This window comes from Nyctereutes procyonoides, unplaced genomic scaffold, assembly GCF_905146905.1.
Source record: "Nyctereutes procyonoides isolate TBG_1078 unplaced genomic scaffold, NYPRO_anot_genome, whole genome shotgun sequence".
NCBI classification, from domain to species: Eukaryota; Metazoa; Chordata; class Mammalia; order Carnivora; family Canidae; genus Nyctereutes; species Nyctereutes procyonoides.
In genome coordinates, this window is record NW_026575024.1 from 18,732,698 (window position 1) to 18,752,160 (window position 19,463).

General features: G+C 41.0%; 1 protein-coding gene across 1 annotated transcript in view; it reads right to left on the reverse strand.

Moving 5' to 3' along the window:
- Positions 1-983: 983 nt before the first annotated feature.
- The window catches only part of TOP1 (DNA topoisomerase I), a 92,213-nt gene continuing 73,733 nt past the window's right edge, over positions 984-19,463 (reverse strand). Inside the window, exons 12-21 of the mRNA XM_055345296.1 lie at positions 17,882-18,069; positions 17,463-17,607; positions 10,336-10,479; positions 9,284-9,469; positions 8,107-8,175; positions 7,462-7,576; positions 6,378-6,505; positions 3,283-3,377; positions 2,911-3,060; positions 984-2,279 (exon numbers count right to left, since the gene is read on the reverse strand). Coding sequence (XP_055201271.1) covers positions 2,177-2,279; positions 2,911-3,060; positions 3,283-3,377; positions 6,378-6,505; positions 7,462-7,576; positions 8,107-8,175; positions 9,284-9,469; positions 10,336-10,479; positions 17,463-17,607; positions 17,882-18,069 — 1,323 coding nt within the window. The 3' untranslated portion in view covers positions 984-2,176. The remainder of the gene's footprint in view (positions 2,280-2,910; positions 3,061-3,282; positions 3,378-6,377; positions 6,506-7,461; positions 7,577-8,106; positions 8,176-9,283; positions 9,470-10,335; positions 10,480-17,462; positions 17,608-17,881; positions 18,070-19,463) is intronic.

Below are 19,463 nucleotides of genomic sequence, written 5' to 3' on the forward strand. Positions count from 1 at the left end.
CCTAACCATCACAGAATTTACAAAACTTCGCTGTAATCTCCTCCAAAGCACTGATGGCTACGCAACTTCCTTTATTCCCTGGCGTGAAGGCTACTTCCCTCACTGGCCAATGAAATAAATGCAGGCTGCCAAGAAGGACCTTCCAAGGGTTCTCTGCAATTAAGTCAACACCAGCCCAGCCCCCAGTGAGTTAAGAGACCATCAAGGAGATGGCTCTCCTCCCAGAATATACCTGTGCACACTAGTGAGCCTAGGGGGCCTAGGGCTAAGTGACCAATTCTAACCACTGGCCTTCCAGCTCCCTGCTGTTTGGACAGGAAAGCTCACGCTCCACCCTGAATTCCAGACTTAGCAGTAACCTAGGATGAGGAAAGGAACAATTTTTGTAGGGACCCTACCAACTTGGGTACAGGAGCACTGGGAGTGGTCTAATACCACTCCCTTTTTTTAAAATTAACCAATCATTGCAAGGAGAAGTCTGCATTTGGGCCTCTGGGATCCCGTGGGTACTGGATTAGATATTGGTTTAGTACTCTTAATTCCTGTCATCCTGACTGTAAGCTTAGCCACACAGGCAAACCCAAAGTAAGCTCCCCATTGCTTCTGGCCAGCACACATGGAAAGTGGAAAATCTGCCTCCCAAATACTATGTTCACTCCATCTTGCTCAATAAACATTACCTACCCTAGGCTCCAAATACAGTTGTTGTACCCAACTTATTCTTACAGATTTTCTATACACTACCTCACTTCCTGGGTCTGCTTTTAGCAAGAGATGTGGACTCTGGCTCCCCTCTGATCTATCCCTTGGCAGCAGGACAGGTGCAGCCCCTTCCACACCTAGCCCAGCCCCAGCTCCTTCCTGTAGAGGAGAGGGAGCCACTGTTGTTGAGCTGAGCAGTGAGACCCCATCACACACAGAAACCCAGCCCTGTGGCCCCAATCAAGCCAGGGACCCTGGGTAACAAAAAGGCAGACACTAGGTTTCCGTTAAGTTGTAGGAATTTATTTTAAATAACCTACAGTTGATTAAAAGGGAATTCATGATAAAAATAGAAGATACTTGAGGAAAGATGTGGGAAATGGACTCTGCACACACGCTAAACTAACAATGCCTCTAAAACTAATGATTATAGCAAAAAATGTCTTCACATTAAAATTCTGCTTTTTATGTTTTTTTTTCCATTTTTTACACAATTACAAAAGAAAAAATAAAAGCCCTAAATTCTTGATTATTTTTCCTTTTTTGGACCAAATACTCATTTTCCTCTAAATTATTGACTTGTGGAACTTTTTACACAATAAAATCTTTCAAGTGAAAGACTGGGTTTAAAATGAAAAAGATGGATATCTGAAGGGTACAGAGAATGCTCAGAACAAAGGATGATGGGAAAATGGTTTCAGTCACTGATTATTTCATTATCCTTAGACTCACTCACCCCTCATCCCTCCCCAACCCCAATCTACACGATCTTTAAGATCAAGAAAAAGGTTTAAATATTTTAAAATAATTAAAAAGAAATAAAAATTCACATTTAAAAAGGAACACTCAAGTCAGGAAATATTTTCCCATCATGCTTTTCTGTGAACAGGTGTCTGAACCAAAACACTGCCGATGTCACGACTGCTTCAAGTTTAATGAAAATTGATTCCCATGACAATAGATAGTGACAACTCTCACTAACAGGTGCGCTGGGTTTTTGTTCTACTTAATTTTAAATTCCTGAAATGGGGGAGAGGGGAGGGAGTTTAGGAATTCATTTCTATTAAAATATAGAAGTTATTGCAAAACCCTAACTGTAAAAACGCACCAATATAATCGGACTTCGTATACAGTAGCTAAGAGAATCCAAATGCTTCAGTGAAACAGTGAATTTGCCTGGCAGAACTCTGACAAATTCCCATCCACTTGCTCTCTTGAAAATAAAAACAAAATTCAAAACAAATCATACAGCTAGAATTTTGATATCTGAAATATTTTTAAATAAGTTGTCCATAGGACAACTGGCTCAGCTCTTTCTTATAATATCTCCAGGTTTATCTTTTCTCAAAGATGTTGGTTTGTTAAGACTTGCCGCCTCTCTCCCTCAGGTGTGAGGGTAAGCAAGGCTCACAGTTTATCCATCTTCCCCAAACCACACTGTTCCTTTTCACAGAACCCTGCCCCTCAAGACTGGTTAGAACTCGTAGTCCTCATCAGCCATGTCGATGGCCCAGGCAAACTTCTCCCGCTGGGTTTTGTTGTAAATTTTCTCAATTGGGACCCCCCACTTCTTGCACCTGCACACAAAGAAGAAAGAGGGTAAGGATTAGTGTCTCAGGGAGCAACAGCCCACACCTAGGGCAGCAGGCTTGAATGTCCATCTGGTGAGAATGAGTTTTAAGAGTGGCCAGGCATATTCTAAGAGCATCATGTGCTCATTTAAATCATTAGAGTGACCTCTAAATTGATGCTACTACAGATATACTAATGAAAAAGATACACATTAAAAACTGAGGCAGAGAGTTGGGTAATTTGCTTATATTCTCATGCAGCTAGAGAGCATGGAGCTGAAAACCGAATCCAAGCTGTCTGGCTCAAGTCCATGTTCTTAACCACTGCACATACTGCCCCTCCTCAAGCTAACCCAACCTCTAGCACCCACCAGGGCAAAAAGAGCAAAAAGGGTGCAAGGGCTGGATAGAACCCCTGACCCAAGGCAGCATAATATTATTGACCATTTAGGGCCATTCAGGATGTTCTAGGGCATTTGTAGTATGCATAACAGAAAGGCAGGGGTTCCCCTAAAGGATTTAAAGTGTGAAGTGCAGGAATGGCATGTGAAGGCCAACAATGCTCTTAAACCCACCCCTCCCTGCCACTACCCTTTTCAAGCTAGCAACAGGAACTCAAGAAGAGCTTAATGCTTACCAAGCCACTGTGATCCTTGGGTCCAGATAATTGAGTTTGGAGGTTCCCAAAGCAATTTGTTTATTCTCTTCTCGGTCTGTGGCCTGAACCTCGAGCTTCATTAACTGCTCCTCCAGCCTCTGCACAGCCTTCTTCTTTGACTCTACCACCCTGGAAGAATGGAAGGCATCAAGAACCAGGCCTAGCCTCTGGACAAGAACGTTGCAAACCCATCCTGCCATGCAGGAGCAGCAAAAGCAAGAAAGCCCTAAATACAGAGATTTTCTAAAGATACCACTTAAACCTTAGAAAAGCTGGGGTCCCAGGGCCTCTGATACTATCCCCAGTTTTCTCTCAACTAGTCCCCAACTTTGCATAACACCAGGTACATACTTCTTGGTCTTTGCATCCTTCAGGACCTTGGCATCAGCTTTAGCACTTTTCAGATCTCTCCGGGCATCTGCTAACTGCTCCTTCTTGGCATCAATCTAAGTGGGGAAGAACAGTAAGCTTTAAGAAAATCAGCCTAGAGAGGGGGAAAAAAAAAAAAAAACCACGGGCACCACCAGAGATAAAACCTAGACGTTGTCTCCACTAGGCAGGCAGGCTGTCAGTGGTGTGCCAGGTAAAAACCCCCAGCTGCGTAGCTTCATGAAGGCACAGAGTAGATGTACAGTGACTGCTGAATTCAACTGCTATTTGGTCATTTATGTTCTTCACTGATCCTTCAAGAAAGAAGTGATCCTTCTAAGGTAGTGACCCAGGGCCCCCTTAATCCAGAAGCTCAGGTTAAAGAACCCGCAAGAACTGAGAATGTGCTGATCTTTCAGTCATACGACACTTTGGCTTAAATACCTGAGAGGAGGACTAGAGATGAAAGCGGTTTGTCAAATGGATACTGTGTCAGGGTGTAGCCTTCAATCTAAGAATACAGAAGGAGAGAACTCCTTATAAAGCTGAGACAGGATCCTTCCATCTACTGAACCCAGCTTATCCTCAGATTCTGTCAGTACTCTGGGAAGGAGTGCCAGCTTCTCAAGAAAAAAGGATGCACTGAAGAGAATACCTAAGAGACTTAAAGATGGCAACTGAAGTACCCAGGAAGCAAACAGCTCAGCCCGTCTGTTCAAACCTATACATGGCATGGCATGGCCTGGCTCTGGCATTCTATTTTTCAAGAAGAGAGAGCTACGACGCCATGAAAATTCAAGTAGTTATCACTCAAAAACAAAGGTCTGAAAACATTTTTAGTTATAGAGCACTTTCCATAAAGGAAAATAACGGCAATTCCAGCCTTTCTTGCTTAACCCTTGCCAATACCTCCAGAAAGCCCAAGTTCTTAGTTCCTGCTTAAGGACAGCAGCAGGCAACATCATGAAACTAGAGTTCGAGCCATCAGCTCATGCTGCTGGGGGCAGAACCTCAGATGTGCTATTACCTTGCTAACCTGCAAGGTCAAGGGAACCTCTGCAGAGTAAATAAATACTTGCCTGATTTAACGCACATTGGGCTGTTATTCTCAGCCCAGAATTGTCTGTTAGGTATACACATGCAGCCCAAGATTGGAAACAGAGGCCACCATTGTGAGAGAATCATTAAATGCATTTTACTATGAATGGCTTATGTCCAACATCTATGTTGTCCAAAGTCAGGCTGAAGGAACTGATTCTATACACAAAAGCGTCACAGACACCACTAGCCAGATTCTTCTTAGGCTAGAAATGTAACAAACCACAATCTTTTAACCATTTCTGTGAATGCTAAATTGGCAGGCTGTTTCAAATTCTCTCAAAGCATCAAAGACTCCATTGATTCACTTGGCAAACAGGGGCGTGTGTTTGCTTTGTGGGCACACAGGAGAGGGTTCCTCAGCTTGGAGGGCTCGCCTGGCAGACAGCCTGGGCTGCCCAAACAGTGGTTCCAGAGTAAGATCAACAAAATACCTCCTCATGCTCTAGGGTGGGGTCTGAATTGGGTCAACAGCACCTGAATATTCATGCTTTTATTTCTGGCTTAGCATAATAACATGGGGAGAGTAAATAATACCAGATGACCATCATTTAATAGAGTGGGAGCAAGGGAGCAAATAGGAGCTGCTACGAAGAGTGGTCTGTAGGGTTCTTTGCCTGCCAACCATATGGTCTAAAGATCTGAAGAGGTCTAGGGATGTATATTCATTTACTGTGCACAAGTGCATCCCTTCAGGAAAACCAGATGACTCCTGTAGCATGAACTGTAGGTTGTGGATATCTTTTGACCCAGATGTACTTCTACTACTAGGTACTTATCTTGAAGAAATTTCAACAGAAGGAAAACATGGTGGACCTGGAAATGTGTATGTAGCCTCACTCTATAGTAGTCATTTTTAAACTTCACTTGTTCTAATACAGAATTCTGTGGATGTGGATGGAAAAGAATTACATCTGTAAGTTCACTAACCTCTGTTTGAAATTCACCATTTCTTCTTCAATTAATTATGAGTGTGGGCAACAAACCGTAGTAACACTAGTAGTACCTAGGACTTCACCAATATATGTACAGATATTTCCATATCACTGTGGCAGAAACCTTGAAGTAGAACTTCCACATTCATTACTACGCTTGAAATTTAGTCATTATTGACCTGCCTTAAGATTTTATAATTAAGGAAGCACATCAAAGACTTGAAACATACTTACCAAATAAATTTTAAAGATAATTGGTCCTTTGTGACACTGTGTGTCTGCTCTCAAGTGAAATGTTAAAAATTCTATACTCAGCGCATTGAAAATGGGTTTATGAAGCCATTGCTAACACATAAATGCCAACTGCCCAAATGTTTAGTGCCTTGTGACTTACAAGCTCAGTACCAGGCAGATAGATTTGTAGGGAGGAGAGGCACATGGAGGAGGAACAGCATCTATTTGTTTGCATGTCAGTCTCTCCCTCTAGGGCAGCAACTGTGGCATAAAGCCAGTATTCAACAGATGTTTGATGATGAGCTACATAAAAATATGATTCATGTGGAATGTGTAAAAATAAAAATAGTTGTATTAGGATTAGGGGGCAATTAAATATCATTGTTTCATCATCTTTTCAATTTGAAACAATCTAATTTAGAAATAGTTGTATTTCTGGGCTAAGACAAGGAACTGTGAAGACTCTCTTTGTATCTATTATACTCATTTATAATAAGGACAATAATTAGCAATATTTCAAAGAGGGTACATCAAACTTAGTTTTTCAAAACAAGAAGCAACCAGTGCAAGACTTCTGTTCACAGAATGGAAACTTCCTAAACAATGGGTACTTGATACTCAGTACCTTGATCAGGGATAACTCCTATTATATTACCATGTTTATCTTTAGCATGGATATATCTTCCAGAAAGACCTAGAACTGGAACTGGCCTCCTCATATCCCAGCCCAGAAGGCATCTCACTTGCAGATTATCCACAGCAGATGGGGTTCCCTTAATTTTGCTACCCCACCATCTAGATCTGCAATACCTTAGACTGCAAGTTCATCATAGACTTCTCAAAAGTTTTGGGTGGTGCCCTCTGATGGTTACAAAGGATTGCAACAGCTCGGTTGGCACGGTTATAAGATAGGATCTTTGCTGGGATGTTCTCATCCGCTGTGAAGAAAGAAACATAAGGGTAAAAGAGTCAGTATGTATACACAAGAACAACAATACACAACATGCCTTCCCCAGTGCTTCTTCCTCATGATTTTGCTGGTCCTCAACTCACTCAAATAATCAAGCTCTCCCAAGACACAAGGTCAAAACCTGAGAGTCAAGAGTCATCTGCTTGTCTCAAAGGCTGTTTCCCCCACTCAATGTAGCCTGAAGAAAATGTGGAATTGGGAAAGAAAAGTTCTGTAGAGGAGGGTAAGACAAAAGGATCACAAGCTTTATATTTTAAAACCACAAGGCAGTATGTGTTTTACACAGAAAGATTAAAAGCATGAGGAATATTTTACTTATGTCACATAGCACCCTTTATCCCACCCTAAAATACTGGCTCTCAAAACATCCTCTTTGGATTTTTAGTCTTATATTCTAAAGCTGTTTGATGTACTTTTAGAGGATAGGTAGAATTTAGCAGTGACTGGGCTCTAGGGAAAAAAAGCTTGTGTATCTTGGTTGTACTTTCTACACCTGGTTTTAAGGAAAATACTACCTACTATTTTAAGGGGGGGGGGTGACAGAAACCTCAGGGGAAGGATGTGCTCCTGGTTTAAAAAATAACCATGAAAACCTTATTCTCTCCAATTTAACCAAGCATCATATAGCACTATGTATTCACTCTGAGTTTTCAAAAAACATACATATAAACCATCAAATGTAGGTACCTTCAGAAAGCTCCTGTCAGCATTCCAGGAAAATAAATCTTGAACTTGGGGTAGGAAGGGGGAAACTACACTGATTTTATGTTTATACAACTAGGCCTTGGCTCTCTATTAGAGGTATAGAAGGAAAAGTTTCCAGTGATAATATTAAGGAGAATAGCAGAACAGATCTAGGACTTAGCTCAGCAAGGGCAATGGACATAGGAAGTGTGCAAGCCTGTCTGGCCAACCAGTACTTACGGGCTGTGAGTTCTTTTAGCTGTTGCTGTAGCGTGATGGAGGCATTGTATGTACGGAACACCTTGGCTGTCAGGCCCTCCATAAGATCCTGAAGATGCTTATTTAGAATACCAGTCTGGAGGAGACAAAGCACAGAGAGGATATTGGGATTTATCCAAAAGCCAAACCACTCTGCCCCTTCTGGCAAGCCCTAGGACATTTATACCAGTGTAATCTCAAGTTTGCCAAGTTTATTGCCCTGCCAGTGGGAAGTTAGAAAAAAATTCCAAAACATAGGGTGCATGATATCTCCCTATGAAGTACGTTAATCTTAAGCAGGCCAATAAAGCAAATTTGTCCTTCCCCCATTAAGATCTTCCCTGATAAGATATAGGGAGAGGCCTTCAGTCTCAGAGATGGCTGGGTATCCAGCCAAAAGAAGACTGCAAGAGCCAGAAGAGAATAAAAGGTAGGGTCTGTCCACCTGTCTGAGGGCTTTGGTCATGGATTCACTGTGTGCCTGCAGAAGGAACAGTGTATAGGATGCCACAGGACAAACTGAAGGGATAGTAGTCCAAGTCACCCCCAGGCAAACCTCTCCTTTAGGAGCTTGTGAGGAGGCTCCGGCTGGGCCCCTCCTTCAACCCGTGCAATCTGTCCACTCACATTGAGTCTATCAAAAAGATCATCCTCAGGCTGTTTGTTCTCCATAAATAGCTGTAAGTTCTTAAAAACCTAAAGGAAATTAAGTAGAACCTATTATTTAAAAAGCCTTTACTTTGGAAATAATTATAAACTTACAAAAACTTTGAAAATAAAAAAGCATAAGGCATACCCATACCCACATCCTTTTACCGATTCACTGACCATTAACGTTTTATACAACATTCACCATTGCACAATACATGTCTGCCTCACTTCCATCTCTACATACATGTGTGTAGACACACAACTGTTTGTCCTGAATCATTTATGAGCCCTTTATCCTTAAATATCTCCGTGTATTTCCTAAGAACTTCCTAAGGATAGAGATATTCCCTTGCATTCACACAGTACTTATCAGCTTCATAAATTTGCATGTATTTATGCTTCAATCTACTGTTCATATTCCAATTTGGTCAGCTGACCTAATGATGTCCTCTACTTCTCCAGGATGGAATCCAGTCTAAGGTATTACATTTAGTTGTCATGTGTCTTTAGCACTTCTTTAGTATGGACCACTGCCACAGCCAACAAAGCCTAATGACTGATTAAATATCAGACTTTTAAAGGGCTAGATGACAGGTTCAAGCCCAATAGTTGTGTGTGGGGGGGACGGATGGACATGGAGCTGCAGTGCCCTCTTTGGGTATGGGCTCAGAGATTTGAGGACTAAAGGGCTATTGCTTGGCTCAGTCAGGAGTTCAGAGAGAGGTTGAGCAAAGCTACAAAAATGACAAATATGCAACAAGACCGGGGATACGGAAATGTGGTTGAATCATTACAGTAAGGTGAGTTAAATCTTATGCTAAAGTTTGCCACTAGGGCCAACTCTCTACAGCATGCACTGTTGACTGTTACTTTAGGACATGATGCCCTCATTCCCAGGAAGGTGTAGCACAGGGTGGTAGGTGAGGGACAGGGACTAAAAGGAGTACACAGGACAACCAATACCTCTCCTCTCTTTCAAACTATTTACCTAGTGTCCAGCAAGTGAAGAGCATACAAAAAGCACTCAATATATGCTTGCTTTATGAATGAATGAATGAATGAATGAATGAATGAATGAATGAACAAACGAATGAACGAACGAATGAAATGAAGGAAAAACAGGCCAGGGTGCACAGGCAAAAGTGTAACTTACTCGTTTCTCAACAGGGACTTTATTATAGTATCTGATCGAATCTTTTCCAAGGAAGTCAAACTCTACCACGTATTCCTGACCATCCAACTCTGGGTGCAGATTGATATGCTCCACACGAAGCGAGCAGCAACCCACAGTGTCCGCTGTTTCTCCTTCCTCCTTCTCATTGCCTGCTCTCAGAGCAAGCTGTCCAGGAAGTAGGGAGAAATGAGAACAAATGAAAAAACTTCAATTTTCTACGATCTCGAGGAAACCCAAATCAGAAGTCTCCTAACTCTGGGGATAGAGTATCAGTCTGCAAGGCTTGGGAATTCTGGATTCTATATGCTCCTTCCTCTATAAAATGAAGTACAGAGAATCATAGTGATATTACCCTTTCTCATAAAACCAAGCTTTTACTCTGTTCTCTCAAGAATGGAGGAAAGGAAGAAATTAAAAAAAAAAAAAAAAACAACAAAGCAGCAAACAAGAGAGTATTCCTATTCTGGGTGATAGATTCAGTAGTCTCCTAATTTTGTTTAATTTTTGAGATAATTTCTATTTTGTGATAAGCAGTGCAAAATTGGGAAAGAAACCAAAATCTTCAAAAAGGTAGTGACAAACTCATCTCCTCTAGAGCATGGTCCTTCAAAGTATAGCTGTGAAACATTCATGGATTGTTTAACCAATTTTAAGGGTTATAACCATTCTTTTTAAAAACAAGAAAAAAATTAAAATGTCAGAATTTATTGCTTGTAGAAAGGCTAAACATTGTTTTGTGCAACTTTCCAGTTACACACAACTACAAATATATTTATGTGTGTTGGGTCATGACGTAAAATAAAAATTTTTTTTGGTGGCTTATATATAGTCAGTTTGAAAATGTCATAGTATTTGCAGAAGATTCAGATTTAGAGACCAGCAGACTCCAAATGCCTCTTTCTCCACTTCTACCCTCCTTATTGGACCAGAGATGGGTACTGCTCTAGTACTTAGCACAAGGCCTGGAAATGTAAACAATCCCATATTTGGTAAGCTCAATGTATTAGGCAATGTGATAGGAAGATGCTCACCTTGTCGATGAAGTATAGGGCTACAGCTCTCTGCCGGACTTTCATCTCTTTGGACTTCCAGTCTTCTCTATATTGGTTCCGGATCTTATCCACACACTTCTTCAGTCGCCGAGCAGTCTCATATTTCTGCCAGTCTTTCTCACCCTGCAAAGACCCAAACCCAAAGGTCTATGTAGATTGTGTAGGGATGGTAGAGTAAAAACAGACTTTGAATATTCAAGCTCAGAGCTCTGAACCAAAGGAACCTGAGCATAAGCAAGGTAGAAAAAGAGTACTGAAGAGAAATTTTAGAGTATCTAACCTGGTGAGAACTCATGTTAGTCTCGTTTCACTGCCAAGCACAACTGGCCCCTGTCTAGTTACTAAGCCAGCCTCCGGCTTTCATTCTGTAAAGTGGTTATGTTAAAGCCCAAATGGCACGTCCCCAAAATGGACTTCTATCAATACAAAGGGTATAAATATCCCCATCCCCACATCAGCATCAATGCTCTGCTATAGAGTCTGTGACCCAACAGTTTTCTGCTAGGACTGAATTTCATTAAATACAAATCCAAGACAACCATTCAGTTTGATGGACTGTCAAGAAGCAGAACCAAAGATGACACAACACATTAATTACTAAGGAACACAAAGACTTCCAGGAACAGGGGTAATTATTCACCATTTTCTAACTTCTGCATTTAAGAGTATTTTTTATTAGATTGAGGGGAAACAATGTTACTGAGAAGACTTTTTCTTCTCAAAACATTAGTTTTTGGTACAAGTTCTAAAAATTTATTCTAAAGCCAATGAAGTGTTTTTAAAAGGGCATAAAAAGACTGAATCTAATCAATAGTGACAGAAGATTATTTCTGCTACCATATTGAATGGAAACAAGATTCACAAGCAAGGACTGATACTAATGTCAAGTGAGAAAGGTAAGAAAGGGGGGAGAAACATCCATGAAATCCCAAGAGGGTCAGGGAGTATTCTAAGGCCTAAAACAAATTATATGACATGACTACAAGGATGGATTTTTTTTTTTTTAAGCTAGCTAGTTTGCTTGCTTATTTCTTTCTTTCCTTTTTCCTTTCCTTCCTTCCTTCCTTTCACAGAGAGAGGCAGAGACACAGGAGGAAGGAGAAGCAGGCTCCATGCCGGGAGCCCGACATGGGACTCGATCCTGAGACTCCAGGATCGCACCCTGGGCCAAAGGCAGGCACTAAACCGCTGAGCCACCCAGGGATCCCCAACAAGGATGGATTTTAAGAACCCAAGAATCTCTGCTCTTAATTCTCCCAACCACAAGAGAGAGGGATAGTGATTTCTACCCACATATGCTTAGTTCCCATCTGACATGGGACATTGGTCCTTGAAGTATAATAACCATGGTCACGGTAATTAGCCTTCTGAGCATGCAGGAAAGTGAGCTTATGTGTAAGTGAGAAATATCTTCTACGTCTAGCTCTAACAACACTCAGAAATGCAAGCTCACCTGGGTATGCTAAGGATTCATCAGCACTCTCCCACAACTGTGTGTGGCCAAGTTGTATGTACTTGTTTGGCTATAAAATAAGAGGTTCAGTAACTACTTGTTGTTGTGGGTGGGCAATTAAGCAGTTGGTGATACAATATCTAAGAAGAAATATCTAAGTTCTATTTCCTGACAATGGGAAGCTTAAAATTTCTCAGATTTTTCTTAGTACATATTGACATTTAAAAGGGTGAAGAAAAAGGTGTGATACCAGCTGTCTTCATGTACGAGTCAGTAATAAATTTCCATGACAATCATGTCTTTCTCTCTCTCTCCCTTATACACTTACACACACACACACACACACACACGACATCAAAGACTCATCTTTAATAGTATAGTCTCCAGTTAAGGAGCGGGCTCTTGGCCATCACTCTAATGCACACAGGCCAACCAAAGCCTTACTCCAAGTCTTCAAAGTCCCATAGGGGTTACATTTACCCAATTCCTTAGTCATGCCACTGAAACAAGGTTTAGAAAAACGCAACAAATAAGTTATTCACAGAGGATACAAGATCAACTTTTCTTCACAGGATGGCTGGGCTCTTGATGCAAGGATCCAGGAGTCTCTCAAATAAGGATACAAAGATGGGAGGGTGGGGGCAGATGCCACCTTGTCTAGGTCTAGGGGAAGGCTGGCTCCAGGAAGTATGCTTATCCCTGCTGTCTTCGAAGTTTCTCTAAGCAGACAGTAAATTACACTTGAACAAGCTTTTTCAGACTACTAGAAAATAAAATACCCATTTCGGTCTTCCAGATAAGGTCATCATCAAAACCGTCTCAGTAAAACAAGGTATCCACAATAGGAAGCTTGCCTTTAACCCTTTCCATTTTCCCCTACCCAAACTTTTGTATGGATAAGAATCTAACTTGATTATACAGGACTCAGGTGTCCCTATTCTGAATCTTTTAGAAAAGACTTTATGTTATATAGTTTGATCAGTTTTGACAATTCATAACCCATGTAACCTACATCCTATTAAGACACAGACTATTCTCAGGGCACCTGGGTGGCTCAGTGGTTGAGCATCTCCCCTTTGGCTCAGGTCGGGATCCAGGGGTCCTGGGATCAAGTCCCACATCGGGCTCCTCGTAGGGAGCCTCCTGCTCCCTCTGCATGTCTCTCATGAATTAAAAAAATAAAATCTTAAAAAAAAAAAAGAGAGAGGGAGAGAGTATTCTTTTTTTTTTTTTTTAAAGGTTTTTTATTTATTTATTTACGATAGTCACAGAGAGAGAGAGAGAGGCAGAGACACAGGCAGAGGGAGAAGCAGGCTCCATGCACCGGGAGCCCGACGTGGGATTCGATCCCGGGTCTCCAGGATCGCGCCCTGGGCCAAAGGCAGGCGCCAAACCGCTGCGCCACCCAGGGATCCCGGGAGAGAGTATTCTCTATCATTAGAGAAAGTTCACTCATGCCCCTTTCTGGTTAATCACCAACTAAGCAACCACTGTTCTTTAATTTCTATCATCATAGATTAGATTTTGCCTAATTTAAAGTATTATATAAACAGAATCATACAGTATAGGCTTGTGTGTCTAGGCTTTTCAACATGTATTTTAAGATTCATCCACGTTGGGGTGCCTAGGTGGCTCAGTTGGTTTGAGTGTCTCTTGATTTTGGCTCAAGGTCACGATCTCAGGGTTGTGAGATTGAGCCCTATATTAGGCTCTGCACTGAGCTTGAGATTCTCTCCCTATCCCTCTCTCTGCCCCTCCCCCTATGCTCCTTCTCTTAAATAATTTTTTTTTCCTTAAATAAAATCTTAAAAAAAAAAAAGATTCATCCGTGTTGCTGCATTTATTAGTTCACTTCATCCAACTGCTGGTATATATGGTATAATCTATGACTATCCCTGATGTGTCTGACCAGACCATGTATTTATTCTGTTGATGGACCCCCTAGAATGTTTCCAATTTGAGACCTGCATTAATATAATGCTGCAATAAACATTCTTGTACAGATCTTTTTATGGACACAGGTTTTCAATTTATTTGGGGTAAAAATACCTAGAACTGGAATTAGTCACCTCATTGTGGTTTAAATCTGCATTCCATTGATAATTAGTGAGGTCAAGAACTCTTTCATGTGCTTATTTATTGGCCATTTCTCTATCTTGTAAAGCATCCGTTTGAGTCTTGCTTTCTTTTATTATGGAGTTATAGAATTCTTTGTGTGTTCTGAATACAAGTTTTCCATCAGATATACATGCTGCCAATATTCTCTCCCAGTAACATGTATTTAGTAACAGTATCCTATGTTGAACTCAAGTTTTTTTAAAAGATTGATTTATGATAGAGAGAGAGAGGCGCAGAGACACATGAGGAGGGAGAAGCAGGCTCCATGCTGGGAGCCCGATGCAGGACTCAATCCCGGGACTCTAGGATCACGCCCTGGGCCAAAGGCAGGTGCCAAACCGCTGAGCCACCCAGGGATCCCGAACTTAGGTTTTTAATTTTAATGAAGTCCACTGTCGATTGTTTTATCATTAGTGTTTATTTTGTGTCCTAGGGAACCTATAACCAAGGTCATGAAAGTGTTTTTACCATGATACCATCTAGAAGTTTTAGCATTTTATTTCTTGTACTTTAGAATTTACAAAAGATGTCAGGCTCAGAATTTTTAAAAAATAAATGTGTCTTACTTTTGCTTTCTAATAAAACTCACCAAAATCAGAGCTTCCTAAGAATATAAAGTTTTATTAGGACATTTTCCTTCAATTCAGCCCTTTAACATCTAGATGGTTACATTTAAAAGGTTGTAGGTACATACATCTCTGAAACCTCACAGAATTATAAGCTCTAAAGACAGAAACGGCAAGAAATGGGGATTTCACCCTAAGAATATTTTAATAGGATTGAATACAATGTAATGTAAACAATGGATTACAAAGTCTGTTGTACTTTACATTTAAAGAAAAAATGAAAAATTTTGTTCATAAAGTTAAGACTGATTGAAGAACCTCACTTTCATCAAGGGCTACTTTATAGGTTATGAGACTAGATAATGTTTCCAACCTTGACAGTGGGTTGAACTTAGGAGTGAGTACCGTAACAAACAGTCCTTTTGTAACCTCTGGATCTATGGTTTACTTGGGATCAGAGAGCTTCACTAAAGCTACTGGTTCCCAAAGGCTAACTGCCATTTTCCTGCTATTTCAGAAAACATAAAGATATATTCTTTACTAGAGAAAAGATAGATTATGAGGATGAAAATGAAATTTTCAGTGAAACAAAATGAGAATTTGCCAACTATAGATCCTCACTAAACATATAGTAATGGGTGTGTTTTAACAAGAAAAGTAAACCTAGAGGGAAGGTATTGAGTACAGAAATTAATCAAATATCTCATTGTGACAACTGCTGACTAAAGAGAGCATTTAAGGGGGTGCCTGGATGGCTCAGTGGTTGAGTGTCTGCCTTTGGCTCGGGTCATGATCCTGGGGTCCTGAGATCGAGTCCCACGTCAGGTTCCCTGCAGGGAGCCTGCTTCTCCCTCTGCCTGTGTCTCTGCCTCTCTCTCTGTGTGTCTCTCATGAATAAATAAAATCTTTAAAAAAAAAAAAGAGAGAGGATTAAGGATTTTATGGATGGATTCTTTGAAAATAAAAAGTAAAACTTTAAAGCAAAAGAGGTATGAGGTAGGAATGCCTGGGTGGCTCAGCTGGTTGAGCATCCAACTCTTGATTTCAGCTCAGGTCATGATCTCAGGGTCGTGGGATTGAGCCCTCTGTCATGCTTTTCACTCAGTGAGGAGTCTGCTTGAAATCTTTCTCCCTCTCCCTTTACCTCTCCAGCCCCACCAATCTCCCTCTTATTAAAAAAAAAAAAAAAAAAGTAGTGTAGTAGTAGTACATGGTACAAGTAGTGGAAATAGTGAGTCCTTACTATTCTGAGGGCAAACAGTCAAGTATCGGCAGAGAGCTGAAGAAATCAGATTTTTCTCTCAACAGTAAGAGAAAAGCCCTTAACCATCTGCCTGATTCTGGATCCCAACCCAGCTGAGTAGATTCTCTGTCCTGTGTATAAGATTCTAGGCAGGGCCTACATGTGGTTGACTTCTATATTCACTACCATAACCATCATTCAGAAACCTGCACAAATTCCTACAGTATATGGGGGTTATGCAGATATTGTCAGGAATAAATTAGTGGCTCCTAGCCCTGGAGGTCCTCCCCCTGGTCTGTCAACAACAAAGATCTCAAGCCTTGGAGGCTTTCCTACAATCTGCTTGAATGCCAGGTGTAAGAGATTGCAGTATACATGTATTTGGATCTGTTCACCTCTAGTCCACCCACACCGGCATCATCTTGTCCAAGCCATCACCATCTGTTGCTTGGAGGACTACAACAGCATCCTATTGGTATCCCTACTTCTAGTGTGTATCCAATCCAACCTCCACAGAATTTACCACTCAGAATGATCAGTTAGGTCATAGGTGTCTAAAACACGAATCTGGTATTTCCCTTGTTAGAACCCAGTAACTTCCCACTGGATTTAGGGTAATATAAACAACTTTAAGGAAGAGCCTGAAGATTTGGCCTGCATCCCCTCTAGCTTCCTCCTCATGCCCCCTCTCTTGCTCACATTGTACCTCAACTGCACTGCCCTTCTTTCAGGCCTCAAGACCACCAAACACTTTCTCTCCTCAAGGATTTCAAAAGGCTATTTTCTGTGGAAGACCCATTCCCCTATCTTTTCCATGGATAAATCCTATTCAGTCTTGTCTTATTGTAAATGTCATTTCCTCAGAAAGCCTTCCTTGAACCTGAGGCCAGAATCAAATGCCCTGGTATACTCTCACATGGTACCCCTGCACTTTTTCTTTCCATCTTCTATTTATTTATTTTTAAAGATTTTATGTATATATTCATGAGAGACACGGAGAGAGAGAAACAGAGACACAGGCAGAGAGAGAAGCAGGCTCCATGCAGGGAGCCTGATGTGGGACTTGATCCCAGGACTCCAGGACATGCCCTGGGCTGAAGGCAGGCATTAAACCACTGAGCCATCCAGGGATCCCCATCTTCGCATCTTTTACAAGAATTTGTTTATCGGTGTGACTGCATACAAAGCCTGTAAATCTTACTGAAGTTGGGGTTATATGTTCAAGACCCTCCTCTGTTCAAAGCCCTTCAATAGCTCTCCAGATGTAGAACTTCGACCAGTCTCTTTAGCAAGATGCTTAAGGCTGTCCACAAATTGGCAGTAGGATATCACAAGAAGGCACCAAAAGGCTAAAGATCTAAGTCAGAGTTACTAACTATTGGACTGTGGGCAAGTTTCCTGGCTTCCCAGAGACCAAATGTGGAGGGTTTGTAATTTGTCATAGTGATTCTAGAGACCAAAAATACTACACTTCAGGGATCCCTGGGTGGCGCAGCGGTTTGGCGCCTGCCTTTGGCCCAGGGCGTGATCCTGGAGACCCAGGATCGAATCCCACGTCGGGCTCCCGGTGCATGGAGCCTGCTTCTCCCTCTGCCTGTGTCTCTGCCTCTCTCTCTCTCTCTCTCTCTCTATCATAAATAAATAAAAATTAAAAAAAAAAAAATACTACACTTCAATAAAAAGAGATCAGCCCCACTAAGTGGTGCAGCTCTTAGCTACTCCTTACCTTGATTCGTGAACTGGGGTTCAGCATGATATATTTAATAGAACCTTGGATGTTCTCTGTCCAGGAGACCAGCCAAGTAACCTTATTATCATGCCGGACCTCTTTCCATTTATGTCCCGTGGGAGGAGAAGGAACCTTGGCATCTCTGTGGAAATAACAAAGCAGGAGGGCAGTGGAATGAGAAGTGAGGGACATTTTCACCTTTCATGACATAACGTGGATAAATCTTTCAAGTATGTATTTTCATGTTTCCTCATTACCAGTCAGTAACTGAAAAATACTTGGAGATCTGTACATGGAAATACCATGTTGTTCCCAACAGTCCTGTGTAGTGTGGGAAAACACCTCCAGCAACGTACTCTCAAGAACAAAGGAAGCCCCTGACTTGATTTCTGGCCCAAACAATGAATTGTGCTCACTTGCTACAGTTGATGATGATATCCTCAGGCATGATCCGTCTCTTCAGCATGCCCATCTTGGGGTGGTTGCCACGGCCACGGAAAAGCCCAGGAGGTTCTATCTTGAAGTTGGCAATCCTCTCTCTGTGGTTATCCATAACACAGAAGCCATATTCTTTCAGTAATTTTTCATTCTCTTCTTTGATTTTCTGGAACACAGAAAGGAAGTACTCAAAATGGGCTCAAATTGCTGTTTTCCACTCATATTTTACCTCTTACTCGATAACAGTTCGAGGTACAGAAAAGTCTAAAAATCATTAAGAAATAAATGCAAATGCAGAAACCTGGCTGGCTCAGTCAGAAGAGCATATACAAACTCCTGATCCCAGGGTCATGAGTTTGAGCCCCACAATAGGTGCAGAGATAAATAAGTAAAACTTTAAATAAATAAATAAATAAATTTTTAAAGAGAAAGAAATGCAAATAAGGATAACTTCTAAAAGTGTTTTTAAACTAAATATAACAAAATTCCCCAAAATATCTACCTTTGAGGACTGACCCCGACTACAGATCCAAAGCTGATTTTTTTTTTTTAAATCTTCAAGAACTTATGTGTGAACATGTTACCTAGGTATTTTTAAAAGTAACTTTAAAAATTAACATTTTGTTGAGTAGTGTCAAAATGGTAGACAGGGAAGAGTCTATGATAGGCCTCATAAAGAACATCTCCATGTTCTCTAATAGGTTCCAGGCACATTTAGTTAAACGTCATTTCAGATGGGTTTTCAAGCTTAAACATACCTGTCATAGATTCTTTCCTAGGTATATAGGTACACATACATTATATACTTTGTGATTCTTGATCCAAAAGTGTGGGAGTGGAACTTGGGAGCCTCCTTTACCCTCTGTTGACTCTATCTTCATATTATACTTAGAAATTCAACTTAACTAAGTCCTGTTGCCTTGTGGGTGAGAAGAGATTCAGAACCTGGCAGCAGGTGTCTTTGGCCAGGGCTCTGACAAGGTGATACTTCTGAAACCTCCTTAATCTTTGGATCACTACTTGGCAAGAACAAAGCTCAAAAGTGGTTTTTAAGTTTTAAAACACCGCTCAAAGAATAAACCAAGTTTCACTAATTTGGAACATTTAGAAGACTAAACTGAGACTGAAAAGTCTGATGCAATTATCGTTTTTATAGTAAGTCATAATTTTTAAACTACAACTCAAATAGGCACCATCAGACAATGAATTATATAATAAATACAATGGCCTAAATCTTATAAACACACAAGTCCTTTAAAATACTGAAACTAAAGAGTTTCAAAATTCCTTAAAATCCTTAACTTAGGGACCTCCAATTAGGATGGACGGAAGGCAGGCAGGCAGGCAGACAAGACAAACTCTAGCCTGGACTTCTCTAGATTGGGGTTGGCAAATCTTTTCTAGACAGAAAATATTTTAGGCTTGCGGGCTATACAGTCTCTTTTGGAACTACTCAACCCTGCCACTGTCAAATGAAAGTAGCCACAAATGATATGTAAACAAGTAGATACGGTTGTGTTCCAAAGAACTTTTTAATAAAAATATGCAGGCTACACAGTT